The 27,964-nt window shown below is 45.8% G+C and overlaps 1 protein-coding gene across 1 annotated transcript in view; it reads left to right on the forward strand.

Moving 5' to 3' along the window:
- The window catches only part of Syk (spleen associated tyrosine kinase), a 58,909-nt gene that overhangs the window by 27,369 nt on the left and 3,576 nt on the right, over window positions 1-27,964 (forward strand). Inside the window, exons 4-12 of the mRNA XM_077792322.1 lie at window positions 5,482-5,620; window positions 7,875-7,956; window positions 8,354-8,385; window positions 9,963-10,031; window positions 17,307-17,394; window positions 18,519-18,696; window positions 21,882-22,091; window positions 22,573-22,762; window positions 27,260-27,400. Coding sequence (XP_077648448.1) covers window positions 5,482-5,620; window positions 7,875-7,956; window positions 8,354-8,385; window positions 9,963-10,031; window positions 17,307-17,394; window positions 18,519-18,696; window positions 21,882-22,091; window positions 22,573-22,762; window positions 27,260-27,400 — 1,129 coding nt within the window. The remainder of the gene's footprint in view (window positions 1-5,481; window positions 5,621-7,874; window positions 7,957-8,353; window positions 8,386-9,962; window positions 10,032-17,306; window positions 17,395-18,518; window positions 18,697-21,881; window positions 22,092-22,572; window positions 22,763-27,259; window positions 27,401-27,964) is intronic.

Below are 27,964 nucleotides of genomic sequence, written 5' to 3' on the forward strand. Positions count from 1 at the left end.
TAGTTTATATTCCATATCTGCTTTTTTCAAATGCTGAAAGTAACAGGATGGGGAGATTAACCTCTGTCTCTTCCTCTCTCTTTTTAATCTATGGCCCTTTTCTCATAACTTGTGTTCCCTTGTGTTTAGGGTGATCATTTCTGCGCTCATAATTCGATTGCTATGCATCCGTGGGAATCCTGGGTGTCCTATATTGGGATTGCTTTCCTCCAGAGTTGAAGAGGTTTTGCCCTGTTCATGTGGACTCTCACATCCAGTGCCTGCCTGGTTGCTGGATTAAGAGGTCACCCCCTGCTCACTACAACACCAGTATTAGTGTTTGCCCTTAGACCAAACCCACTGTTTTGCTCTTATTTGATACTCACTTTTTCCCTTCTCACATTTCAACTCAATTTTAGTTCTGTTTTGAAAGTGAGCTATGCATTTTACAGAAGCCTTCTCCTTGTCTGTTATGGGTGGGACTGTTTGACTGCTGTGAGCCTCCGATGCCATGATGAAAACCAAGTTCAGTCAGCGCTCTCCTCTGTGGCCGTGAGTGATCAAAGTGGGCCATTCTATGCGATGTGTGTGGCTCTGCAGTCACAGGCCAGCATCCAGCCTGTCTGAAGGTAAATGAATGTGCAAAGGCAGTTGAGGGCGGTGCCCGCATCAGCTCAACGGTGCTGACCCAAGTTTCAATGACGCTGAAAGAGAGGAAGCCTGAACTTACTCCACCCTCATAGACCCCAACAGAGAGGTGCTTGTGATGAAATGTTTTAAAAGGCAGAAGTGCTAAAAGCAACTTGGCATGGTCCCCGACGTGGATTGCGTTCTGGACTGGTCTCATTTTCCGTGTTGTATGGCCTGTGCGTGCTGTGCCTAAACACTGCGATGGCACAGAGCCAAAGTCCCCACAGGTTGCCTTTTTATTTTATTTACATTTATTTATTGTGCCTTTGGGGGGATCCGTAGCCTTGTCATCTCTTTTGAGTGGCAGGACACTCTTCAGGACGTCATGGCCTCCCGCCTTCCCTCCTCCCTCTCCCCGAGCCCTGCTTTCTGGAGAAGCCGCTGAGTGAGAACTGAGCACCCTCTGCCTCGCAGCCGCAGTGAATGTCCCTCCTGCCCACACAGCCGAGGCCAGGTGCCCTTGGTCCCCTCTGGAATGACGTCTTGCCCAGTGATGCTCTACTCTGCCCTGAGAGGGATGAAAATGTCAAGGGAGAACAGGAGCACTGAGTGGACGGGGGTGTGCCCAGCTGCTCAGTTCTGTCATTATCCTAGAAGCCTCAGAGAGGCTGCCTGGAGCAAGTGTCCACCACTTCCCAGGTCCTCAGCTGGCCCTCGGTGCCCAGCGTCACGACCATGCATTTCTTTCACCCAGGAGGGCACAAGAGGGTGAAGAAGAGGGTCAGCACTTCCAGGCGGTGCCCAGCCTGGGAACAATAGTCTCCTGTCTGGCCTCTGCATGGCACAGGTTTGGGGCCTCCCAGCCCAGGCCTGGGCCTGTCCCCCCAGGAGGGGAGCCACACCAAGGAGGACGAGGACTGGCCTAGGGTCTGTAAGCACAGCTTCTCAGCATAACCTTGAGATCAAGCCCCGAAACCCCCCAGCTTTCTAAGGGCAAACCACGGATCTGTTAGCTTCTTCTAAGGGAATCTTTGGGAAAAAATTTCCAAATAAACAGTCCAAGGTTTTGGTGAACAGCCCGAGGCCTGTTGGACCTGACAGGAACACAAGGACTGTGCTGGCTCTTCCAGTGATCCTGGTGCTGCCCACACCACCTGCCAAGGGGAGTTTGCTCAGGAACACGAGGTGGCCCAGAAGAGGAGCCAGGAGGCAGGTTCCAAAGCCATTTGTCTCATATTTTAAATTCCGTGTAGTCCAGCCCAGGACCTGCCTGCAGCCAGCAGCCGGCTCCCGGTTGCTGGCCCGTTAATGTCGCTGAAGCCTTCTGGTCTCCACCAGCTCCAGATGCTGGGCTTGTGGGTTCCCTTCTCGGTGCTCACTTCCTGCCAGCTGCCCGGGGCACTGCTCAGGCTGTGTGTCCACAGCAGCTGCCACACCTGCCAGCTACCTCTCTCGGGGAACATGCAAGGGCTGCCAGGTAGAGAGTAGGAATCTGCAGGACCCCTTCCCTTGGGGAGCTTGAGAAAGTGGGGGTCTTGCAGAAAACACGTGTTCAAAAGCGAGAGGTGGTCTCCGATTCCTCTTTGATCCAGTGCTCTTTTTATGCTGGTTTTATTGTGAGATATAAAACACCTGAGAGTGTCAGACTCTACCGAGGGGCAGCTGAGTGAGTAGGTACCAAGTCAACACCACCCAGGTCAAGAAGTGAAACCCAGCCCGAGTTCCAGATGACTCGACCCTCTCCCTCCACACAGTCCTCTTGGGAGAGACCACTTACTGGGCATTTTGGTGGTTTTTGTTTTTGTTTTTACTTTTACTGCCCAGGCGTCCATTTCTGTATAAATCAGTTTGCTTTGGGGGGACTTCATGTTCTTGGAGTAAGTTTTCTGTCTGTGAGACTTACTGATGCTTCATATGGCTGCCACTTGTCATTTTATTGCTTTGGTATATTGATTGCTTATACAATTTGTTTACTTTATGGTGAGTGAAAATCCAGACTGCATACAGGTGTCGATGAGCCCAGACAGAGCTGTTATCACATTCCAGCCCAACTTTTTTTTTTTTTTTTTGCAGTACTGGGGACTGAACCCAGGGGCGCTTTATCACCGAGCCACATCTCCAGCCCTTTTGACTTTTTATTTTGAGAATGGTTGAGGCGGACTTGAACTTGTGATTCTCCTGCCTCAAGCCTCCCAAATTGCTAGGATTCCAGGCGTGGGCCACCGAGCCTGATCCAGAACACTTTCTCAGGTGCACCATACTCGTGTTTTTTTTTAATACCTGGAGATAGAATTGTTGATCCATGAAGGTGTGGATTGCGGGACAGCCCAAAGAGTTTTCCAAAGTGGTTGACCCAGTGCATGCTCCACCAGCAGAATGTGAGGGCTCCTGCTGCCCCCCCATTTTTAACAATATCAGAAGTTATCAGTCTTTGGGGGGTTTGCAGGGAGGAACAGTCCCGTGGTATTTCCGTGGTGGCCTTAATTTGCATCTGCCAGATTTCTCATGAGGTTGATTGCATGCTCACCCTGGGCAGTCTGTGATCTCCTGTGTCTATTTGGGGGTTTGTTGTTTAAAGAAGCAGGGCCTCACTGTGTGGCACAGGCTGACCTTGAACTCCTGGGTTCAAGCCATCTCCCTGCCTCAGCCTCCTGAGCCGCTGGGATTGCAGGCGGGCTCCACCACACCCAGCTAAATCAAGAAGAATTTTGATGTGACCTCTGGTCATCCTTCTCCCAAGACCAACTTTATACATATATGCATAATGCTTAATGATTGGGTATTGATATTATTCATACATCCACAAAATTCTGTGAGCCACTGATGTTTAGAAGATAAACAAAGCAAGCATAAATCACCCCACATTATAAACTAGCTTCCCTACAGAGCAGACTCCGTTTTCGTCCATCTAAAACTATGTTTCACTGTGTGCTTTTTTGTGGGGTGGGGGGGGTTCGTTTACCAGGAGCCCACTGTGGCTTTAAGTGACCCATGACTGTGAAACAGGAATTCAATCTTGAGATGCTGGTGTTTCTGTGGGTGTGGGCTGTTTTCACAGAGGGGGAGGTTTCAGTGGAGTCACCAACCAGAGCCAGGGAGGGTCTGGGTGTGTATCCTCCCCCTGGCCTGCGCCCTGAGCAGTGGAGCATAGAGGAATGCAGCCGGCCACTGTGCCCGGCTAAGCACCTCTCGAGAAGAAATTCAGGTTTCAAGTCCCAGCCCCCCACGCCAGGGTTCGGTTTTCAAGTCCTGGGCTTGATTTTGGAGATGAGAGGATGCGGTGGGAGAAAGGGCAGTGTGGCCACGGCCCATCCCAGAGCTTATCTCACTCTCATGGTGACTGTGGCCGTGGCCTCTTGCCACCCAGAGGAGGCAGCAGAAATCCCCCCGTTCACTGACATTCTCCGCGGCAGCTGGGCCACAGTTGGGCTCTTCCCTGAGCATGTCCCCTTGGGCGTGTGGCTTCCTGCTTTCTGACCTCTGCTTCCTCATGTGAGCAGATGCCGGGGCTGGAGAAGCTTCCTGGGGCCTTTGTGACTCACCTTGATCAGACCTCATGATCTGGAGGCCTGAACAGGGACTAGAGGGCTGCATCTGGTGGTACCTGAGATGCTCAGAAGACTTCATGGTGCATGAGAGGGTGTCCTCACCTGTTTGTCATCAGATCCCAAGTCTCAGTCCCTGGACACCAGGTGGCACTGAAGGTTACCCATGATGACAATGACAATGGATTCTCAGGGACCATCAGCACCACAGATAGCAGCCCTGGTGCTGCCGGCCACTCACTCCCCGGTGGACGGCACGTTCTTCCCTGAAGGACTTCACCCGACTCAGCTATTTGACCATTTTGAACCCCAGCCCTGCCCCTGCATCAGGAAGAGGGGAAGGAGTAAAGAAGGCCCTGAGGATCAGAAGCTTCACTGAATCTCTAGATTTGTGCCCCAGAAAATTCCTGGTTAGAGTGCCCACCCTGCACCCCTCCCCACCAGACCCCTCCCACCTGCACCCCTCCCCACCAGACCCCTCCCACCTGCACCCCTCCCCACCAGACCCCTCCCACCTGCACCCCTCCCCACCAGACCCCTCCCACCTGCACCCCTCCCCACCAGACCCCTCCCACCTGCACCCCTCCCCACCAGACCCCTCCCACCTGCACCCCTCCCCACCAGACCCCTCCCACCTGCACCCCTCCCCACCAGACCCCTCCCACCTGCACCCCTCCCCACCAGACCCCTCCCACCTGCACCCCTCCCCACCAGACCCCTCCCACCTGCACCCCTCCCCACCAGACCCCTCCCACCTGCACCCCTCCCCACCAGACCCCTCCCACCTGCACCCCTCCCCACCAGACCCCTCCCACCTGCACCCCTCCCCACCAGACCCCTCCCACCTGCACCCCTCCCCACCAGACCCCTCCCACCTGCACCCCTCCCCACCAGACCCCTCCCACCTGCACCCCTGGCAAGGCTGTGGGTCTTGCCATCTAGGGTGGATCCAAACCAAGACCCTGGTCCAGAAGGAGATGAGCCCAGCCCCCTCCACAGACCCTCAGAACCCCACAAGGTCCCATGTGCTAGTCACCCTGAGCCGTGTTTGCTGTCCTCTGAGCCTTAGGCTGACCCTCCAGGGCTGCTGGGGCCCTGCTAGACCTGAGCCCTGATCCTGAACCCACCAGCCTCTTCTGGCAGAGCCTCCCTGAGCTAGAAGTTGAAGCTTCCTGGGCCCTCGAGGTTTGGGACAGCCCACAGGCTGTGTCACCAGCTGAAAGTTCCCGAGAGCATCTGCTGGCCAGGTCTCTGGCCCTGGCTCTGCTTCCCAGGCTCCTGTCTCAGGACTGGCTGGAGTGGGGATGACCCAGTGTCTCTCTTCCAGGATCAGGGCCCGAGACAATAATGGCTCCTACGCCCTGTGCCTGCTGCACGAAGGGAAGGTGCTGCACTATCGCATCGACAAGGACAAGACAGGGAAGCTCTCCATCCCCGACGGAAAGAAGTTCGACACACTCTGGCAGGTACACGTCGTCCTCTCCCTCCTCATGGCTGCAGCACAGGGCCCATGGGGCTCTAAGGAATAAGAGGGGACAGCTGCTGTCCATCCACAGTGTGGCCCCCAGACCAGCAGAGCCCCTGGAGCATGTTAGGAATGCACACAGGGGTCCCTGCCCACCTCCTCAATCAGAGCCTGCTCCCTGCCTCCAGGGGACTTGCATGTGTGAGAAGCCAGGGCCTAAGGACCATTGTGCCAGGTAAACAAAGGTCCAGAAGGTTCTGCCCCTTACCATTCAGGCCTGGGCTCTGAGTTGAACAGGCAGCCTGGCTTTGAGGAATTGGAAAATGCTTCCTTCTAAGATATTCTAACTAGAACCCAGAAGAGTCTTTCAGACAAATAGACACAAAATACAGACGCAGATAGGCAGGGAGCCAGGCTCAGGGGCCGGGACTCAGATTGTTCTAGGAGCTGTGAGACGCAGGAGGAGATGTCGAATTCAGGTGCCATCTGCACTGCAGGTAGAGCCTCTGTCTCTCTCTTGGGCAGCTAAGACCCCTGGTGAAGTTAGGTCTGCATTCCTGGGCTCCAGGGTGCCGCTTGTCTAGGAATGTCGCAGCCCTGGTCTAGAAGTGGTTTCCTCTTGGCCCTGTTCTGCTCACGATGGGGAGTTACCTGCGCATTCAGGAACACCTGAAAGTGTTCCCCTGCTTTTCACACCTCTGCAGGGAGCCACCCGTTGCTCTCCGCTTTAGATCACACCTACTTTCCCTGACAGGGAGGCCCTGACAGAGATGGTCCTTTGTGCACCGTGTTCCCAGGGCATCTGCAATCCGTAGTGACAGACAGAGACAGACAGAGACAGCCAGCCGTCTCTGCCCACAGAAAAACCACCTTGAACTTTCGTGGGTGAGGGACATACTTGTGGCGAGTTCACAAGCCCCCACCCAGGCCCAGCCAGGAACCCACACGTAGTCAATCAGTGTCCAGGAAAGCACTCAACCCCAAACCCTGCCGTTTTTAAAAACTGAGACCACAGATCCTCATTTCCTTTAGAGTTACTTCTCTAAAGATGTGATTTCATTCTTAATGCTGTAATCAGAAAAAGAGAGACTCCTTTTCTGAGTAGTAGTTATTATAATTAGTCACACATGTCACTCATGACATGGGCATTGGCTTTTGGTGATGGGGCTCATCAGTATGTGTCTCCCTGGTGATCACAGGCTTGGCTTTATGTTAACGGTATTGATTTGAAAGAGTATTAATCTTACCTGTACCCAGAGCTCCAAGCACATTAGGGAGGTTAATACAGAATGTTGCCTTCTGGTATTCTTTTCCCATCATGGTCTTTTGCCTCCTGCAAGAATCATTTAAAGGCACCTGGAGGGGCTGGGGCTGTAGCTCAGGGCTAAAGCAGTTCCTAGAGTGCATGAGGCCCAGTACCATCCCCAGCATTGCAAAAAGAAAAGCACAACTAAATATAAATAAATAAAGGCATCAGGAGTCTTTTCTGCTAGTCTAATACTTAGATCCCAGGCCTGTCACTTACATATAGCCACTTATTCAACTTCTCAATGACAGTTTTACTGGTGTGGTCTTTCACTCACAGTTTCAAAGGTTGTGCCTCACTCTATAGAGTTCTAGGAGCTGTGAGATGCAGCTCAACGTTGGTAATTATTGGAACATTCCTTCCTAAGACACTTTGCTGTTTTCATTGGGTATATCATAACGTTCTGCCCGCACTGAGTACTTCTCAGTGTGTATTTTCTAGCCAGGTATATCTTCCATTTTTTATGACCATGATTACTTTGGTTTTCCTTGACAGCATTGGAAAGTACCTGTGTGCCCTACTCCAACCCCAAGACCCCAGGATTATTTGACTGAGAGTCAGTAATTACGACCCTGCTCTGTTTTCACATCATTTACTTTAGCTCAGGGGTCTGCAAACCTCTAGACCGAATCTGTCCCATGGCCTGTTTCTGTGCAGGCCCTGAAGACAGAATTGTTTTTAATGTTTTTAAAGGATTGTCTTAGAAATAAAGAACTTGGTGATACTGATGTTAAGGGGTCCCCCAAAGCCTGAAGTATCACTATCTGGCCATTTACACAGAAGGTTGGAGGACATCCCTGGTTGGCTGCCCACCTCCCTAGACACCTGTAGAGATTTAAGTGTCTCCTGAGTTCTTTTAAGTCCGACAGGGGGTCAGTGTTTCTCTGTCCCTATTTTCCCATTTCTTGCCCTGGTATTTACCACACTTTCTCCCTTTGTTCTCTTTCAGCTGGTGGAACATTATTCTTACAAGCCAGATGGTTTGTTAAGAGTTCTTACAGTTCCATGTCAAAAAATTGGCACACAGATGGGTGAGTTCCCCGGACCCAGGGGTATCTGACTTTCAGATATGGGTCACAATCAACCATGTCTCAGATTTGGTTTATTCCAGGCTCCTATTGGATGAGGCCTGGTTCTTACTGAGTGATCAGACGTGCCGTCAGAGTGCTCCCATTTTAAAAACCATGGATTTAAAAGACAGCCAGTCCCTTTAACTTAAAAAAAAAATCCATTCATTTTAGTTGCATAAGTGTGAAAGCTAGTGAAAGAGGATAAAAAGAAATGGGTACAGAGGTCTGTAGTCTTCTCAAGAATCAGTGTGGTGCAGACACATTGATGGTGTGGGTGGAGGAAGGGACAACGGCGGGGGGTATGTGTACAGAGGAAGCCTTCCACACTCTTTCTAACCAGGAGATGTTACTTCTGCAGCTCATCCACAAGGACCAATTGCTCATCCTGTGGTAAGTGTCACCAGACATACCTCTGACAGCGAAGCAAATGTTTATTAGCACAAATGCAAAGCAGAGTTTAGCTAATAAGAGTAGTGTTCATTGTTTTGATTGTACTTCACAACATACCCCTTGATGAACTGGGATTTCTAGTGAGTGTTGGGTGCAACCAACCTATTATCAGTGCTAGGCTAGACAAGTTTTCCTAAGTTCTTGGTTGGGTTAAATTCTCCCTATTTATTATCTATTTATTTATTTATTTTTGGTACCAGAGATGGAACCCAGGACACTTAACCATTGAACCAGAATCCTAACCCTTTTCAAAACTATTTTGTATTTTTTTAAAGAGAGAGAGAGAGAATTTTTTAATATTTATTTTTTAGTTTTCGGTGGACACAACATCTTTATTTTATTTTTATGTGGTGCTGAGGATCCAACCCAGCACCCTATGCATGCCAGGGGAGTGCGCTACCACTTGAGCCACATCCCCAGCCCCACTATTTTGTATTTTGAAACAGGGTCTTGATAAGTTGCTTAGGGCCTCACTGAATTCCTGAGGCTGGCTTTAAAATTGTGATCCTCCTGCCTCAGCCTCCCAAGCTGCTGGGATTGTAGGCATATAGCACACACCCAGCTAAATTCTCCCTATTTTCTAAAAGTATCTAAAATAAGGAAGAAACCCCCATGTCAAATCAGAAATAGGCCCTCTGTCAGATTTGAGAAGTGGAAACATTTCGTTCAAGTTCAGCCTGGAACTCTGGATTCACACATATGCACAATTCACAGGGCCATATGTGTAATCCACAGGGCCACATGTGGAGCAGGGTGACTTGGCAGGTAGATGTCTCCCAAGTGATAAATTGTTATCAGGGAATTAGATCTTTCCCAGTAAACTGGTTCAACAAAAGCTTAGAGGAAGGAGAACGGGAGGTGGATGATTGGTGAGAAGAAGTTCCCGGAGAAGGAGGGAGACTGTGAGTCTGGCCCAGAGCTCTTGTCCTGGCTCATGTCCACAGGGGGTGAGGACGAGGCTACTGTTCCTCTCCATCGGAGTTTTCCCAGTGTGTGCCTGAAGCCTCTGAAGGGAAACCCTGCCTCTCTTCTCCTTCTAGACTGCTAGGAGCTGACTTACATTCAAGGCAGGAATTGATTTTCTCATTCCTTTGGGGGAAATCAGTGTGGACTTTCTGTGACCTCTAATGCCACCAGGCAAGTGGGCCTTCTGTACCTCCCTTTGTGCCTGATACCCCACCCCTCACCCCCAAAAGCCAGATCCAAAGAAAGCCACATTGATCTGTATGTTCTGCCAGGGGCGATTGCCACTTGGGATCTGAGTCTTTGTTGCCACCCAGGAGGCTGCTCAGGGGTGGAAAAGATTTCCCTAATATTTTCCTAGTTCCTTCTGCCCAAGTAGTAACCTCTACAGGAAGCATTTCAAGTGGCCAAGAGTCAACCTCACCCGCAGGGTAGGGAGGGACTCAGCCGAGCCCCGTTACAGAAGCAAGTTCAGGTAGGATGTCAGGTATGCTGTCCTGAATCTATTTTCTGACACTAAATTTCCTGTTCCTCTTTGCCATTATGGTTTCTAGAGTTGGTCAGCGGGTGGAATAATCTCAAGAATCAAATCATACTACTTACCAAAGCGGGACGGCAGAAAGGTGCTAAACCGTGACCCCCCTGCCCCCTGCTTGCTGTCCCTGAGCCGCGCGCGGTAGGACTGGCCTGGCCCGGCCGGCGCTCAGCCCGCCCTCCCTGTCCACTGCCTGTGTCGCTGTGCTTCGGTGCTTTGCCGTGTGCAGCCCTCGTTTGCACCCGCAGCTCGAGACACCCACACCCCATGTGCTCCGTGCTTTCCGTGTGGGTCCTCAGTTGCTTCGTGATAAAGTCCATCCGTGTCCGCCTGCTGACGCTGCTCGAGTGCATCTTCAAAGTCATTGCAGTGAGAGTGATCAGTGGTAGCTAATATTCCTATCAGAAGAGCTTTTCAAAGACAGCCAACTTTTGACTTGCCAGAATCACTCGGGGCGGTGTTATGTGATTGACTGTCAGTTGCATCTGTTGGGAACAGGTTTGGTAGGTGCACTGCATATCAAGACCACAGGTTGGATGCAGAGGGTGTGCCCCCCTCCCATTTCATGGCTGCTACGAGGTTCCACCGTCCTGGGGCAGCCACACTCACAAAGTGCAGTCGTTGTCAGTGGGACATCGCGTGTCCAGGGCTTCATAGAGCCCAGGGCAGGCCCTGCCCGGGACAGGCTGCCTTCCCCCAGCTCCAGGCCCAGGTCCCCCACGTCCTTGCCACCTCCCCGACACAGGATTTGCCAGATGGCCAAGGGAAGGGGCATGGTCCACGCCTCCAAGCCCCACCCCCTTTCATTCATCATTCCCCTCTCCTGGCCTCAGGCCTGCGTGCTGCCTCACAGTCCCCAGCTGGTGCGTCATCCCGGAAAGGAACACTGTCACCATGCACCTTGGCCACAGCATCCTGTGTTTACCTTAATTCTATGGCTTACAGGCAGATGGCTCAGGGTTCCACCAGGGAAGCATGACCAATAGGAGACATATGTACACACACAGAGAGCACACATGTGACATACATGTACACACGTATTCACACATGCATACATGTGCACACATATACCTATCTGTATGCATATATGGTATGTACACACACTAACGACATCGATTTATACATGTGTGCACTTGTATATGTGTTATATATAACATGGGCTCCACATGTATAGTAATGTATAGTAATATGCATGTCCATACACACTCATACATATATCAGTGCACACACAGATGTATTACATGAACTTACCTTACAAAATCATGGGGGCAGGCTTAGCAAGTCCAATATCCATGGGGCAGGTTATTAGGAAAGGAAGGTCAGAAGCAGGTTGGAACGAACCTCAGAGGCATGTCCAAAGCTGTTTTCTCCTGGCAAAATCAGTCAGTCTCTTTATGCTACCCTTTCTCTTTCTTGGGAAACCTATATTCTCTTCCTAGGGACCCTCAACTGATTATGTCAGGCTCACCCAGGATAATCTTCTTAACATAACTTAACTGTTTAGGTGTGGTGATTAAGTCTGCAGAACTCTTTCACTACAGTGCTGAGACCATTGTTTGATTCAATGACTCTAGCTCAGGGTAACCAAGTTGTCATTTCAAAAACCCATCGCCATGAAAAACCAATAAAACAGTCCTGTGAGACGACAAACCTCTGTCATTTTCTGAGTAGGCTTAAGCCAGCTAAGGCCCCTCACAATAGCTAAGGAAATACCTAGAAAATAAGATTTAGTATACCTTTTTAGACTACAGAGAATGTCTAAAGAAAGTTTAAGAATCTGTAAATACGACTACATAAAAATAAAGCAATATACACATGATAAGAGCCATAACTTTGCCAAAAGAGAAATGTAAAAACTGGGAATAAGTATTATAAATAGTATCAATGACATGTATAGAATATTTATTTCCCTAATATATAAAGCGATTGTATAAATCAATAAGGGAAGTATTCAACTATCTAAGAGGATAATGGGCAGGGAATTTCAGTAAGTAATTGAGAGTAAACATATATAGTTTTTAATATATTAACTGTTGCTCAAGTTTATAATAAGAGAAATGCAAGTTAAAACTATGGCATACAGTTAAAACTATGGTTATACAGTTATGGGAGCCGGCTAAGCAAGTCCAGTGTCCAGAAGGCAGGTTGTCAGTAAGGGAGGATCACGAGTAGGATGGAACCTCATGATCCTGTCCAAAACTGTTGCCTGTATGAAACTGAGACTGGTCCAAACCTAAAAGCTTAGTATGCTGTGTCTCAAGGGTGTAGTGAATTACACTACACTTTATTAGAGAAAAAATGAAATGATACCATCTACAAGAAAGGCAATTTTGTGACATCTATGGAAATTAGAAGTACATAAAACAATCGTATCACAGATGTATATATATGAAAGTGCTCATTCTAATGCTGAAAATTGTCAAATTCCTGTAATAATTTAAATGTCTTTCAGTGGGAAATAAATGTTATCAGTTAAGTAAAATTGCTACGGTGAGAGAAGCTGAAATCTAGAATTATTTCCAAAATACAATGTTAACTGTTAAAAAGCAAAGATAAATAGATAGATAGACAGATAGATAGTATTGACATAGTGTGAAATATTCTACAAGAATACAGAAAATGCTGGTAATGCTTCAAGTTTTCATAGATGCCAAAAATATCAGTAGATAATTGGTAAGGGAGCAGGATTATATTATTTAAAATAGGGATTGAATATTTTAATGATTCATCAGGAATAATCTAGAAGAATTCATACTTATATTCTCAAAAATGGATGAGGAACTTTCCGTTGTTTAACCGTTCATGATTAAAGAATTGTGACAATTATGTCAAGTAGACCATCTGTTATACTCAGGAGTAAACAACTTTTAACTTGTTAATTTGCTTAACATTAACAATTGTTTTTAACAATTCAGATAAAAAATATGTGTTGGAACTTAAAGTAACTCTAGCATCTATACAGCTAATGAAAAGTATGCTTTGATTTTCAAATGATTAGAGAATTTGAAATTTTCATAATGAAAACAAGAGTCAGATGCATTTTAAACTTGTCTTTAAAAATTAGTATCACTTTTGTATCTATTTATTTTTAATTTATTTTTTAGTTATAGGTGGACACAATGTCTTTATTTTACTTTATGTGGTGCTGAAGATCAAACCCAGTATCTCACGCATGCTAGGCGAGCGCTCTACCTCTGAGCCACAACCCCAGCCCATGTGTTTATATTTATATAACTGAATTTAACTAAAGGATATAAGTCCTGGGAGTCCTTACATAGAATCATATCCCTCTTGTCATTAGTCCTGGAATTCTGTTTGTCTTTTTTAACGTAAGCACAAAACTGTATCCATCCTCTAACCCCAGTATTATCCATAATTATAATGCACTAATAAAAACATTGATAAAAATGTATCCTATTAAGAAAAATGAGCAGAATTTGACCATCAGCCTTAAAGACCGGAAGGTGGCTTTTCAGTTTTGCATTTCAAAGACACATTTCCTGAGATGATTAGACTGAGATGTGTCCCCAAATTTCTCATTAAAACCCACTTTTTTTCCTGTTTTACTCAACACATACATGGGTAATTGAGATATTTAAAAACATTTCTCTAAATACTCATTTCCTAGGGCCCCACAGAGAGAACAGGAAGACAGAAATTCTCCAGGCACATCTTTTGACTTGGCAGTGCCAAGCCAGCGGGCTACATCACCGAGAAAGGGTGTCCATGTGGTTTTAGAGGGACAGATTTTACACCTTTACTGTCACATGAGAGAAGATTCCTTGTGCAGACCACTTTTGTGCATCTGAAACAACCCTAATACTGACCCACAGCCTGAAATGACTGTGGTAGCCACGCATGGTTCACTGCAGCCAGTAGCTCTGAAGTTATGTTCTCACCTACATGACTACAGCTGCCTCACTTGAAAATACCTTTCAAGAACCTGACAGTGAAAATCAGGATCTAGATAATAAACCGGAGGACACTTACGGTACTGGGAAACCAGGAAACTCGGAATTAGCTTATCTCTCTGTGCCATAAGAGCATTCTTTTTTTTCCCTACTCTTGTTCACTTCCAAATTCCAAGCACTTTAATAAAAAAAAAATTGTCAAAAATATTTTCTATTTGCAGTTAAACCTAAACTGTATAATATCAGGGACCATAACTTATAATCAAACGTGACTTTTAAATCATTTCTATGGAATAGGCTATCATCACCTGAATTGATGAGATTTTAAAATGTCCAGTTTCTCTTTGGAAAGTCAGAAGCTCAGGTAGCTGGTGCCACCTAGTGGTGGCCAGCAGCTGTGTTCTCTGTTTTGAGTGTTGGCAAAACTGGGTCAAAGGAACTGTCTGCATTTCCTTTAGGCCTTGTTGTTCTCTATGGAGAAAAGATGATAGCATGGATCAAGGCAGAGTAGATTCCCCAAACAAAAGGCAGAAGGAAGGTGGCAGGAATAGTAATGCTCCCCAGCCATGTGTTTTTTCACTAAAATCAACATTTCATTAAATGTTACGCAATCATAAATACCTTCATGATTCATCATCACGCCTTTTGTTTACTCCGTACAGAGGCCTCAAATCGTTCTCGTCAGCTGAGTTTTGGCTTCCGAGGTTTAAGCTGCTGTTGTGTTTCTACCAGATGGCCTATTGACCCCTTAGGGAAAGGTGGAACTTGGACTTGTATCATCTTCATCATAAAATGGACGTTGCTTTCTTACCTGACTCAGTGGGAACCCCCCATTTCTGCCACAGAATGTCCTGCCAAGTGCGGTGCCATCTTTTGTTCCAAACGGATCAGGCTCCAGAAAGCAGGGGGTGCTGAGGATGAAGGCATCCAGATAAGAGAGAGCTGACATGGTTAATGGAGGGACTCGGGGCTCTCTGTGGCTGAACCCTGAGACCTCCTTGTCACAGGGTGGTCTGTGTGGGGCAGCATAGAATCAAGCCCTGAGCCACCTTTACTGAAAATATGGAGCCCAAATTTCCAGAGGAAAGCCCCAGTCTATTTCCTTGTCCATAATAAGCCCCGAAAGACAAGGAGTATGTAACACACGGCCGATCTGAGTCTAAGGTACTCACGTCCAGGACTTTAGATTCCCTGGGTCAATCAATACTAATTCCTACTTAGTGCTTATACACTGTATTATTTCCAGTATTTTTTTAAACAACTTCACCTCTGTTTTAAGATTGTTTCCGCAGGATTTCTATGTTAGGTATTTGCACTGTGATTTAGTTGTAACAAGTCTTTTTGAGGTCCCCTTGCTCTGGAGAACATTCTACTGGGGGGAGGCTGAAGCCTCAGGATAGTGTCCTGAGTGAGCAGAAGACAGTAGTTCTTAAGGCAAGGATTCGTGGTCCCTTCCTCCCTGGTGGCCTATCCTGGGGCATCCTTTAACTCTGTGTCTGTTCGAGTTCTGCCTTGGGATCTAGAATTTTCCTATAGGTAAAATCAAAGGATTCGAGATTATAGTAAATGTTAACCTGAAAAACAACTTTTAAAAAAGTATTCCAGCTTAGAGTTTGTTTGAGGGAGGGAACTCAGCAGGAAGGATGGAGAACAGGGTAATTGTATTATAAATTGGAAGTGAAATCATATACAATGTTTAAAAGAGGCAGATTGTCAAATAATCTGTACCTACTCCCCTCTATTAAAGTCTGGAGAGAAAACTCATTTTAGCATCAATATTAGGTTACACTTGGCACCTCCCATTTATAAGGAGTGATTTTCTTTCATCCACCCGCCCACCCACCCATCCACTCACGTGCTTGTTTAACACATTTTTATCGAGCACCTATCATGCATATGGCAGACACTCATGCAGGCAATGAATAGTATACCTCGGGGAACTTTTGTCATTTTTGATATGTCATAGTTCTTTTAAACAGTTCCATAAGAATGCTGAGATGATGCATGAGAACATAGATCTGATGATCTCCCTCTGACAGATAAGACCTCATGTCCTTTAGCCTCACCACTGCGGGAGGCCATGCCCTCAGCAGGAGAGGAGGACATCAGGATGCACCAAGATGCACAGCCAGGTGGCCCCGTGGTACATTATGACCGCATTGTTACACGTTGGTTTCTGAGCCTATAACCAATAAGGCAGATGAGGATTTAGTATGTCCTGGAAGATAAGTGACGGTGTAATGTTAAGCTTCAGTGTCTCTCTGTTTCTTTAAACTTCTCCCAAATCTGGTGTTATCTCATTTCTTCCTGGCCAGTGTTTGGGATAAATAAAGTTGCTACTCAGTTCATACCAATGGGGAGTAGGGAGGGATTTGGATTATGGATTTTCTGTGAACTAAATTTAGTAGCAATCACCTTGATTTTTTTTTTTAAAGAGAGAGAGAGAGAGAGAGAGAGAGAGAGAGAGAGAGAGAGAATTTTTAATATTAATTTTTTAGTTTCCGGTGGACACAACATCTTTTTTATTTGTATGTGGTGCTGAGGATCGAACCCAGCGCCCCATGCATGCCAGGCAAGCGTGCTACCGCTTGAGCCACATCCCCAGCCCAATCACCTTGATTTGATTTATCTTAAAGGTGAAAGTGGGTCAGGAAATTCAGGATAAATGTGTTCAAGAAGGAGAGTCCTTAGGAATATAAGGAGTAGATTTTTCCCCCATTTATTTCATGATGCAAATTGATGTTAATCAAATGCATATTATTCAAGTTTGTAATGACCTGCCAAGCTTTGCTTCAGATGGGCTTCCGTTACCTTCCTTCAGGTAATCAAAAAACATTCCTCATCTCACAGGATCCATAGCTTTGCGATGGCCCGGGTGGGTGGCAGCCAGACTTTGGGACCTGTAGCTTCCAGGCTGGGGCTATCTGCCAGCATCGACTCAGATGGTGCTAGATGTCCCCTGCGGCCACAGAAGCAGGTGGCAATAAAATGTACCTGCACGCTTTGGACTTAGGAAGTAGATGGTAGCAGCTGGTGGGTATTGAATTTCCCTTTTAAAATCACTTCCATGTAAAATAAGATCAGAGAGACAGAGTTAGAGCAGGAAAATGAATCCAAGGGGAACATGAGAATCCTCAGCATCTTTTGTAGGTGGGAAACTGATGTGAAAAGCCACAGAAGTGGGGAGGGAATTCTTGCTGAACGGAGGGGGTGGTCTCCCCACACCCTCTGAGACCCCAGCCGGACCTGAGCTGCATGTACTCCTGCCACGATCCAAACAGTCGCTGGAAGAATGAGATAACCCTTTTCATTTCCCTTTTCGTTCTCCTGAATTCTTTCCTTTGTCTTCCCTGCATAAGTTCAACTGTGATTGTTGGAAAATAAAACATACTCAGACCTACCTGAGTGTGTGTCAGTGAAAAAAGTGACCCGGGGTCATCTGTGTGCTTCAGGCCTCCCCGTCCCCCAGGAGCCGGCCAGAGAGCGCTGCGACCTTCAACCCTTATGAGCCGGAGCGAGGACACTGGGCTGCGGAGAGAGGTGAGAAACACACTTTTATTCTCTGGACATTCGCAGAGCAAAGTGTATGGGCACTTGTAAGTGGGTAGAGTTGGCTCCAGAGTTCAGCGCGTGGTCTGTAGTTGTGAGGCGATTGTCCCGCGGTAGCAGCGATGTCATGGGGCCGGGAGCAGGACGGGCCTGTTGAATGAGATAGTGTGCTACCAGCAAGACCCTCTCCATAAACTGGCTGCGTGGACAACATCCACGAGTCTTCTTCCCAAGGTCTCCCCTTGGAATCTGGCATCTACTCTGTTTGCAGTTCTGAGAGGGTCATGTTCTTGGAAAGCCCTGTGTGTCCACTGTTAGTTTTGAAGAAGGCCCAGTCGGAGGTGTGGGGATGGAAGAGACCTGTGGGCCGCTCGTCTTCCAGGTGTGTGGAGGGAAACTCACTCTGTGAGGCCGTGAGGAGACACAGTTCCTGGAGAGACCCCCATCATGGCATGGCCTCAGGAGTGGGGCCTCTGGAGGGTTTCCTTGGGTCCTCTAGGTATCTATGTCCAAGTTTCTCTTTTTGTTAATGAACTTGGAGTCTGTTTAATGCTATAAAAACACCTTAAGGCAGTGCTTTAGAATAATGAGAACCAGTTATATCTCATTTAATTAACTTCTGTAGGTCGGGATTGGGACCTGCCCCATGGGGTAGACTCAGGCTGGACCCTGCAGGTGGTCCAGGGCAAGGCCAGGGCAGCCTGTCTCTGTCTCCCCCGTGTACTAACTAGAGGTCCTCTTGGTTTGGTCCCTGTGAGTGGGCTGCTGTGGACTCTCTCACAACACGGTGGCCTCAGAACACCTTGCATGTCACCTCCAGACTTCAGGAATGAGGTTTCCCACAGACGAGGCAGAAGTCGGATGTCCTTGGAAGTCACACGCGTCACTTCTCCTGCGCTCTACCAAGGAGCGGTGACCGAGGCTGCACCTCTCGGCAGGAAGGATGTCCCATCTCTCTCAGACCTAATTTAAAGCCACTGCAGCCCACAGTTCCATCTGGGGTTGAGGACCCTTTCCTGGTGTTCTCTGTCTCACCCTCCGTTCCCACGGCGACCCAAGGGGTGACCCTCACAGGGAATCCCACCTCAGGGTTGTGTTTCCGGACTGTGTTGCAGGTCCCCAGATAGAAGCCATGCCCATGGACACAGAGGTGTACGAGAGCCCCTATGCGGACCCCGAGGAGATCCGGCCCAAGGAGGTCTACCTGGACCGAAACCTGCTCACTCTAGAGGACAAGGAACTGGGCTCTGGTAACTTCGGGACGGTGAAAAAGGGCTACTACCAAATGAAAAAGTAAGTCGCGGTGCTCCATTATGCTATCATCCTCCCCCCATGAGCAGACGTTCTAGAAACTTCTAAGAATACATCGATGATGTTCGTTTAGTCCTGAACTTAAGATCCAGCCTGACATGGCCGAGTTCTTTATACATCATAAAGTTTGTTTATTTCTGGTATTCTTATAATGAGAGCATCCATTATGGGTACTAACTCTGGGTGTAGGAACTATTTCAGCTTTAGTACATCCGCCTTACAGAAAATCGGGGAATGGAAATAAGCAAATGCGCGAGAACAGCATCTTCATACCCAAATACGACCACTCTTAACTACACTTAGTTATGTGTATTTTTTTGAAGTTTAATATGCACCTGTAGACACACATGAATTATCTTATTTAAATAAAACAACAGTATGGCGTTCTCACTTATTTGGGGGGATTTTATAATGTGTCTCAATTTTCTTACCTAGAAATTTCTTAATTCCAAATACCATTAGGACAATTTGTATTTTTCTTTTTCTTTCTGGTATAATTGAAAATCACAATGTACCATAAATCAGTTAAAATTCGTACATTACTAAAATGACTTTGCATCTTACTTGATCTTTAGAAGGAATCCCACATAGAATGTCCCGTAAAAATACTGGTTTCTAAAGTCCTTTGAGACAAACCCTCTCTTCAGATAGGTAAAAACACTAATGCAGGTTTGATAGGGTTCATTGTTTCATTCTATTTGTGATGGAAGAAATTTTGGTAAAAGTGATGTTTTCTTGAGTAGGTAATTTGCATGATTCAAAGATCAAAAATAGAGATGAGGACTAGGGCTGAAGCTTGCCTAGCATATGAGAGGCCCTGGGTTTATCCCTAGCAGTGTAAATGAAAAAAGAAAAACATATAGGCAAAAGCAAACACAGAAACCCTTGCTTCTGAGGCTACCCCTCCATATGTGTATGTATATTCATGTGCATTTACCATATGTGTGTACATACGCATAGCATATGTGTAGGGGGTATATATATGTATGTGTATATATATATATATATATATATATATATACACATTGTCCACGATGCTTATTTTTATATATGTATATAATCACGATCTTTTTTTTTAAACTGAATATTAATTCTCATGTATTTAGGCACACATTTTTTCAACTTGTTATAGTTGGCCATATTTAAATTCCTTGCTTAATTAAGTATTAACATAGACATAGGTACATAATTTTCACTAGAGGGTGTGGGGAGGGAAGAGGCTCTCTAGGTTAATTTAGGGCAAATAACATCTTCACCATACTGAGTCTTCTGGTCAGTAAGCACAGCCATCCTTCCGTGAATAATGAAGAATCACAGTTTTGTTTCCTCCTGTCCAATCCTTATGTTTGTGTGTGTCTTATGTATTAATCAGGAACCGTCAAGCAATGCTTGATAAAAGGGGGCAGTAGCCTGGCCACTGATAGAACAGAGAAAACTCCCTATATTTTACCATTAGGAATGATGTTAGCTATAGGTTTTAGCTGCTCTCTATCAGAATAAAGAAGTGTTCTCTTATTCCTGCACTTCTCAGAGTTTTCCCCAAGAATGAATGTATGCCGGATTTTACTGAACACTGTCCCTCCACTGAGACCACCATATGGCCTGTCTCCTTTATGGTGTTTATATGGTGGATGACACTGATTGGCTTTGGAAGGTTAAACGCACCTTGCATTCCTGGAATAAACTCTCCTTGTTCGTTATTTGTTCATTATATATTTTCATAAGTTACTGAACTTAATGTATTAATATTTCTCTTAGAATTTTTACATCTGTGTTCCTGAAGGATCTCAGTCAATTTGTTTTCTTTTCTCGTAATTATCTGATTTTGGGCATCAGAGTAATGCTGGCCTCAAAATGAGTTGGGGAGTTTCCTTCATCTAATATTTTTCTGGAAGAGTTTGTTGTTTCTTCCTTAAACATTGCAAGAGTTGAAAGATTTTTACTTCTTAATTTTGACCCCTGCCTCACACCATACACAAAACCAATGGGTGGTAGACCCAAATGTGAAAAGCAAAATAATCAGCTGTCTAGAGAAGGCATAAAGGGGTAGCTCCATGTCCTCAGGAGGGTCCAGGGAGTTTTCTGGGGTGCTGTAATGTTCTGAACCTGTCTTTGTGAAAGCAACCACCACGGTCAACTACTGACATTCACCGAAGTTACAAGTGCTTTCTCTCTAGTGTGTCAGAATGAGTCTCCTGTTCTTTTTTTGATCGATTTTATTGGATAGTTCTCTTTTTATTCTTCAGTTTGGGAGCTCAACAAGATACTTCCCATACTCCTGGGAATTGTACCACAGAGAGGTGCAGTTTTTCAAATCACGTACAACAATTAAGTTCTATTATTTTATTGAAGCCTCACTCTATTAGAATATTTTCAAGAGTTCAACATGATCTAGGTGGTGCTTTTTGTTAGAATATTAAAAAAAATCTTAATTTTTGCAAACTAAGTTGAAGCTTGCTTAAAATTAACAAATTTCAGATGGAAAAAGAAGTATTTTTTTCCAATTGTGAGCTTTAACAATGTATGTTTCATAATTCTGCACTGAGAAATTCATTTTCCATTGCTATTGAAGGAATCTTATGATCACATAATCTTGATTGGTAAATCACAAGATGTTACAGAAATCCATGTCTGTCATGGTTGGTTTTATGAAGATGCTCTTTAAATATTTTACCATTTAGGGGTTTTGCTTGGTTTGGGGCATTCCTTAGCATGGTCCCCCACCATTATTTGTAAGTAATGTGGTGTTACTCTCTTCATCTATAAAATAAAAGAGCATGGTTAGAAGACTATGCATTCATCACATGGCATTATAAGATGCGCTCTGTTACAGATTTTTTGGTTTTGTTTTTTTGTACCAGAGTTTGAACCCAGGGGCTCTCAACCACTGGGCTACATCCCCAGACCTTTTTTAACATTTTATTCTGAGACAGGGTCTTGCTAAGTTGCTTAGGGTCTCACTAAGTTGCTGAGGCTGGCTTTGAACTTGCAGTCTTCCTGCCTCAACCTCCCAAGCCACTGGGATGACAGGCATGAGCCACCAGGCCTGGCTGTTGTAGGTATTTGCATAACATCACTTCTGCATAGGAATCCTGCTTCATGGAAGATAGTTTTGTAGACAGGAGTCATTCTGGAAAGTTCCCTACAGGTGATGCCCTGTTTTTCAGAGTGGTGAAAACAGTGGCTGTGAAAATCCTGAAAAATGAGGCCAATGACCCCGCCCTGAAGGATGAACTATTAGCAGAAGCAAACGTCATGCAGCAGCTCGACAACCCCTACATCGTGCGCATGATCGGCATCTGTGAAGCCGAGTCCTGGATGCTGGTCATGGAGATGGCAGAGCTTGGTCCGCTCAACAAGTATCTGCAGCAGAACAGGTATGGCAGTGTGCCCAGAGGCCAAGATGCTGTGCCTGGAGGGACAGGGCCCCTGCTGACCCCAGAACAGCCTGAGTTCTATGGGAAACCTCGCCCTTGGCACCTTCCCACGGTAGTCGATGCTCAGAAACCTCGAGAGAGGAGGCACGCTCTCTGGGTCCAGCTACTTAGAGATAATCTGTAATCCACCCATTTTTGTTCTCCTTTACTCATTCTCTACCCACACTTCCGGTTCAGCAATAGAATCAGCCCCTCAGATGATTTGGACAAGAAGTCTGCCCTCGCTGGGCAGAACATGACCACACCTTTAAGCTACCTTCCTTGCAATTCAGACCTATTGAATATCAGGAAAATGGAGTTCCATCTGAAAGTGCTGTTACGTTAACAAGGTTGCCTCTGCTGCCTCTGTGTAAGATTAGGGAATGAAGGAGGAGTGAGGGTCACTATCCATGGTTCCTAACAGCAGCCTTGTGGTTTTCAGGCACGTCAAGGATAAGAACATCATAGAGCTGGTTCATCAGGTTTCCATGGGAATGAAATATTTGGAGGAGTGCAATTTTGTGCACAGAGATCTGGCTGCAAGAAACGTATTGCTGGTCACTCAACATTATGCCAAGATCAGCGACTTTGGGCTTTCCAAAGCACTGCAAGCAGATGAAAACTACTACAAGGTAGGAATGAGTCCCCGATGTTCAGAACAGCAGGTTGTCAAAAGCCCAGAGGTAAATTAACCTCCTGTTTATTTTATTACAGTAGGATTTTAAGAAGAAGATTCCCTAGTAACCATGCCAAAATTTTCTTATCAAACTTTGATTCTAGGGGGCTGGGGTTGTAGCTCATTGGTAGAGCACTTGCCTAGCACATGTGAGGCCCTGGGTTCGATCCTCAGCACCACATAAAAAATGAATAAACCAATAAAGCTATTGTGTACATCTCAACTAAAAAATATTCTTTTAAAAAAACGTTGATTCTATTTTTTTTTAAATGGAAATACTCAAATATGTCACACCTTGAGATTTACTCAAATTAGTCTCTTTCGAATTATGTTCCATGGAACAATACTCAATAATTTGTTTTGAAAAAGAAGGATGGAGTTCCTTCACTAAATTAACTTTGAAAACTATGGACTGGACAGGTTGATTCTTGTTAGGTTTCCCTGAGCCCTTTTATTTAACTGACACTGATGCTCAGAAGAGGGTTTTCCTCTGCTGTTTTTCTCAAACCTGATTCACGGTGTATCTACTAACATCTAATGGAACACTGTTCCAGAGCATCTGGTCTGGATCTATTTCAAAATAGCCTTTAACGTACACATATCTACACCTATGTCAAAGAAAGCAGATGAGAAATATCATCTAAATCCATCATCTCCACCCAAATCATCATCTCTGTCCAGATCAGGGCCCATGTTTTCCCACTGAATATGTGGAAATTGTTGGTATCCATTAGAATTAAAGTGTAAGAAATAAAAATAATAAAATCCTGGAAATCAAAAATCAAGGTAATTATGTGTGAGTAGAAAAGAAATAGACCCTTTGGTTTGTTAAGGCAGAAATTAGGCAGAATTGAGGATGGACTCTCAGGAAAACATCAAGTGATGACCAGGCCTAAGTGTGTGTTTGGACTTCCTAAAAAACCCATTTCACAATGACCATTCCTGCTTGCCACGGTGACTTCTCTCCTGACTGTCACCCTTCTGCGTGCCCTCAGATGAACTGATAACTAAGAGAAAGGAACAAGTCCCATCTTCACAGGAATGCAGGTACAGCCTACTCAGAGGGTCTGTGTTGACCAACTGGAAAGTGTAGCAGGACTTGTCGCCAAGTTATTGGGACAAGTGTCACAGAAGGATCGACTCTTTAGGTTCCTAGAAATGTCCAGGGTTCTCATAAATCGAGAAGGCGCCCTGAACGGTCAATGAGTGAGCGGCAGAACACGGGGGACGGGGTGGCTCCAGACACAGGTTGGGGGGTGCTGTGGAATCTTCCCTGAGCTGCACCAGCTGCAGTAATCAGAAAAGTCCCCCTAGAGGACAGTGCCCACCCATTCACCCTTTTCCTGAGAGGCAGCACGTGACTCCAGGAGGTGGCAGGGGATGGCGGATGTCAGTTATCTTGGGAACAGAGCGGGCACTGGTTGAACTGGCCTGCCCCCGGGAGAGTATTTGTGACTAGCACCTGCTCCCACACAGCCCCCTCCTTGTGCCATTGCTCATAAAGCAGCTGCCCACTGGGGTGCAGGTAGGACCTGAGCAACCTGAGACAGGTGTCAGCGGGAGCCCATCTGAAGGCCCAGGGGAAACAGCAAAGTAAAGTGCCGTCTGGAAGGAAGGGCACCAGGACACACGGCAGAAGGAAGAGCCTTGTAAAGCAGGCATCACGTTGGAATGCCATGGCTAATAGAAGAGAGGACAGCCAGTTGGGAACAAGTCCTAAAGGAAGACATGGAGAAATACACATCAGAATGTGAATGCTGTCCTCAGTATCTACTGCTGCTGCATGAGAGACCACTGCAAACTCAGTGCAGGGAAAGACCAGCCAGCGCCCATTTACTGATACTAAACTGGCCTGGCTCAGTGGGGACAGGGTGTTTCTGCCCCGCCCAGTGACTCAGTTTACTAAAGGAGCTGGGGATCCATCTCCATGGTGCTCATTCGTACAGCTAGAGACTGGCTGACCACAGCCTGTGGCCTGGGACCTCCACTGGGCTGTGGGCCAGCACGCTTCTGTGTAGTGCCTCCTTGTGGCCCTTGGGCTTCCTGGCAGCATGGCGGCTACAGGAAGCAGGGTCACTTTTCCCTGCTTCTGTTGGTCACTGCAGCCATAGCTCACCCAGATTCAAGGGACAGGATGGACAGATTCCCATGATGGGGAATGTGGACAGGTTTTCTATTTTGTTTTCCCTGCAGAGCCTGTTTCTTGTAAGTTGCTTTTCTTTTCTGTTTTGATTTGTTCTCTTTTAATCTTTGAAGCTTTCTGCAAAGATCTAGTAACCTGCTTGTGCTTGGATGGGTCCCTTGAGAGGAAGAGCAACATACAGCTGGTGGTCGATTTTAAAACTGCCACAGATATTAGATATTAATGTGCAGTTGAGGAGCAAACCAGCAGGTCTCTGAGAATCAGAGAAGGAGAAAAAGGAGGACACTCAGAAGTAAGGACCCTGTTAGAAGCAGTGAGAAAGGACCCAACACCACTGAAAAGATAGAGATAGGGAGGCTTTTTAAGAAAATTTGTATTTATTCTCATAATCTAGTTCAGGAGGCCATAAAGCTGGCAAAATAAAACATAAAAGAATCAAGAGTTAAGTCAGATCACAGAGAAATGATAGGAATGGAGCCACACATGGCAGCCTGCTCCGGGCCGTGTCACAGCTGTATTCACAGTGCCCTAGATCCACAGTTCCCCACAAGGGCAAACATAAACACTCAGTGTTGTGCACTCTAGCAGGATCGGATCTGTCACAGCAAATCCCTGGAAACCATCTTGTGTCCTCTCAGTAGGAATCTGGCTCCGTGAGTCCTGAGAGCTTCTTAGGAAGCACACACTGCAACTTTCAGAAGTAACATTATTTTGCACGAGTCAATCTAGAGCTGTGTCCAAGATGCATGGTTAAGTAGGGAAATTAAAAGTAAGGTACAGAATACACATGCCCTAGTTTTATTACCAAAAAGATACATATTACCCGCTTATGCTTGTATCTAGCTTGTTCTTGAAAGATACACCAGATCCTACCAAAGTTGCTTGTGTCCGTAGAGAAGCTGGAGCTAGTAATGGAGAGAGACTGACTTTTGAGCATGTTTAGGATGTGTTAAAGGTTTACCTGGTTATTGGTTCAAAATTCAAAATGAACTTGAATTAGCACACCTGACTACATGGTTCACAACATTGAAAATCAGAGAATGTAAAAATAATGCATCACACGATTAAGACAGCTGTATAGTTGGTTGTGTAATTTTGAGAAGTCTAAGGGTACCCTATCATCTCCATAGTGACATCCCCAGATGGCTACTGCTGACCTACATCAGTGAAATGAAATCAATTTTCACTGAGATCATGTCCCTCTCACCACCCCAGGGAGATTTTATTCATATGAAAGGGAACATCAGGAAGTGACAACAGGACTTAACAGTGTACCATACTAATCCCAAACCCTCCAGGGCTTCCCTATGCACAGTTTTGATCTTCTTAATACTACTGGATTTTTTTTTAATTAGGAAGTTTAAAGCATTTAATTTCCATTTTTTAATGGCTCAGCAAATAGCCTATGCTAAAATAATTAGCATTGGCTTAAAACTACAGACCAACACGTAGTTGTAGTTGAATATGCTTGTGAGCAGCCCAGTGTTGACATGCAACCTTGACCTGACACTCAGGCTTGGCTTGTCCATTGCCAACTTCATGCTCCGTGAAGCCGTGTGCAGCCAAGAAGTGAAAGAAAAAGACAAGAAAAGAGAAAAAGGAGTGAGCAGTTTGACAGTTTGACCCAACCGATTCTTAAAAATATATATTTAAATCTAAAATTAGTGCTTAAAGTTTTAAGATTTCATAGGATTTTAAAAGTTTGTTTCAGAGCTAAGGACATGGTAGAGTGCTTACCTGGCATTCATGAAGGGCTACGTTCAATCCCCAATATCACCAAAAAAAAATTGTCTTTTCATTCCAAATATATACACACATACACACACATGCACAGAGCATTGTGTGAGTCATACTCTTCTTCATTTTAAAAATTGTGTTAAAATGCATGTAACATAAAATTTACCACTTAACCATTTTTAAGTGCATTGTTTGGTCATGTGCTCATGTTGTACAACTTACCTTCAGAACTCTCTACATCTAAAAACTGAAACTGTATCCATTAAACTACTTCCCACTCTCCCCTGTCCATCTCCTGAATATGACTTCTCTAGGTCCTTCTGAGTAAGCAGGATCATACCGTATTTGCTGTGTGGCGACTGTCCTATTTTGTTTAATGTGATGCTCGCTGGTTTCTCCCGTGCTGCAGCAGGCATCAGAATCTCCTTCCTTTTAATAGATGAATCTCTGTGCAGATGACATTTGGCTCATCCACCTGTCTGCTGATGGTCACTTGGCTTGTGTCCAGGTTTCCGCTAATGGGGATAAAACCCTGGTTCACGTGGCTTTTCTCTCCCTCTGCTTTGCATTCAGGCCCAGACCCACGGGAAGTGGCCCGTGAAGTGGTATGCCCCCGAATGCATCAACTACTACAAGTTCTCCAGCAAAAGCGACGTGTGGAGCTTCGGCGTGCTGATGTGGGAAGCCTTCTCCTATGGGCAGAAGCCCTATCGAGTGAGTCATCCCTGTCTACACACTTCCTTCCTAAACTCTGTGGCTCATAGAAAGGACAAGCACCAGATTATCTGCCCAAGAACCTGACAATCGTGAACTCTGGGCACCCTGAGTCTCTGCTTACCTTCTGACAGTGGTTATTAACATGACCTCAGTGTACACGGACCTGAAAGGAATGGTGTATTTTCTTCATGGTGTGTCACACATATAGATGGGCGTAAAATATCCAGACCATGTTTCACTAGAGCTAAAATATAGACCATGACTATTGACAGTAACAGATTTACAGTTCCTTTACACTTCTCAGATTTTTTTAATCAAAGTGTAATATCAAAAAGTATACAGATCCTAAAATTCAGCTCAGTGGGTTTTCACAAATGAAGCACACATGAAATCAGCCCCCAGATGAGGAAATAGAGCAGAAATCCAGAATATCCTCATGTTCTCATCAGCTTTTTGTGGTGGTTGTTTTGCTTTTGTCGCTGTGATTAAAATACCTGACAAGAACAACATAGAGGAGGGAAATTTTATTTGGGGCTCACCCTTTCTGAGGTTTCAGTCCAT

The sequence above is a fragment of the Urocitellus parryii genome, chromosome 13 (assembly GCF_045843805.1).
Source record: "Urocitellus parryii isolate mUroPar1 chromosome 13, mUroPar1.hap1, whole genome shotgun sequence".
Lineage (NCBI taxonomy): Eukaryota > Metazoa > Chordata > Mammalia > Rodentia > Sciuridae > Urocitellus > Urocitellus parryii.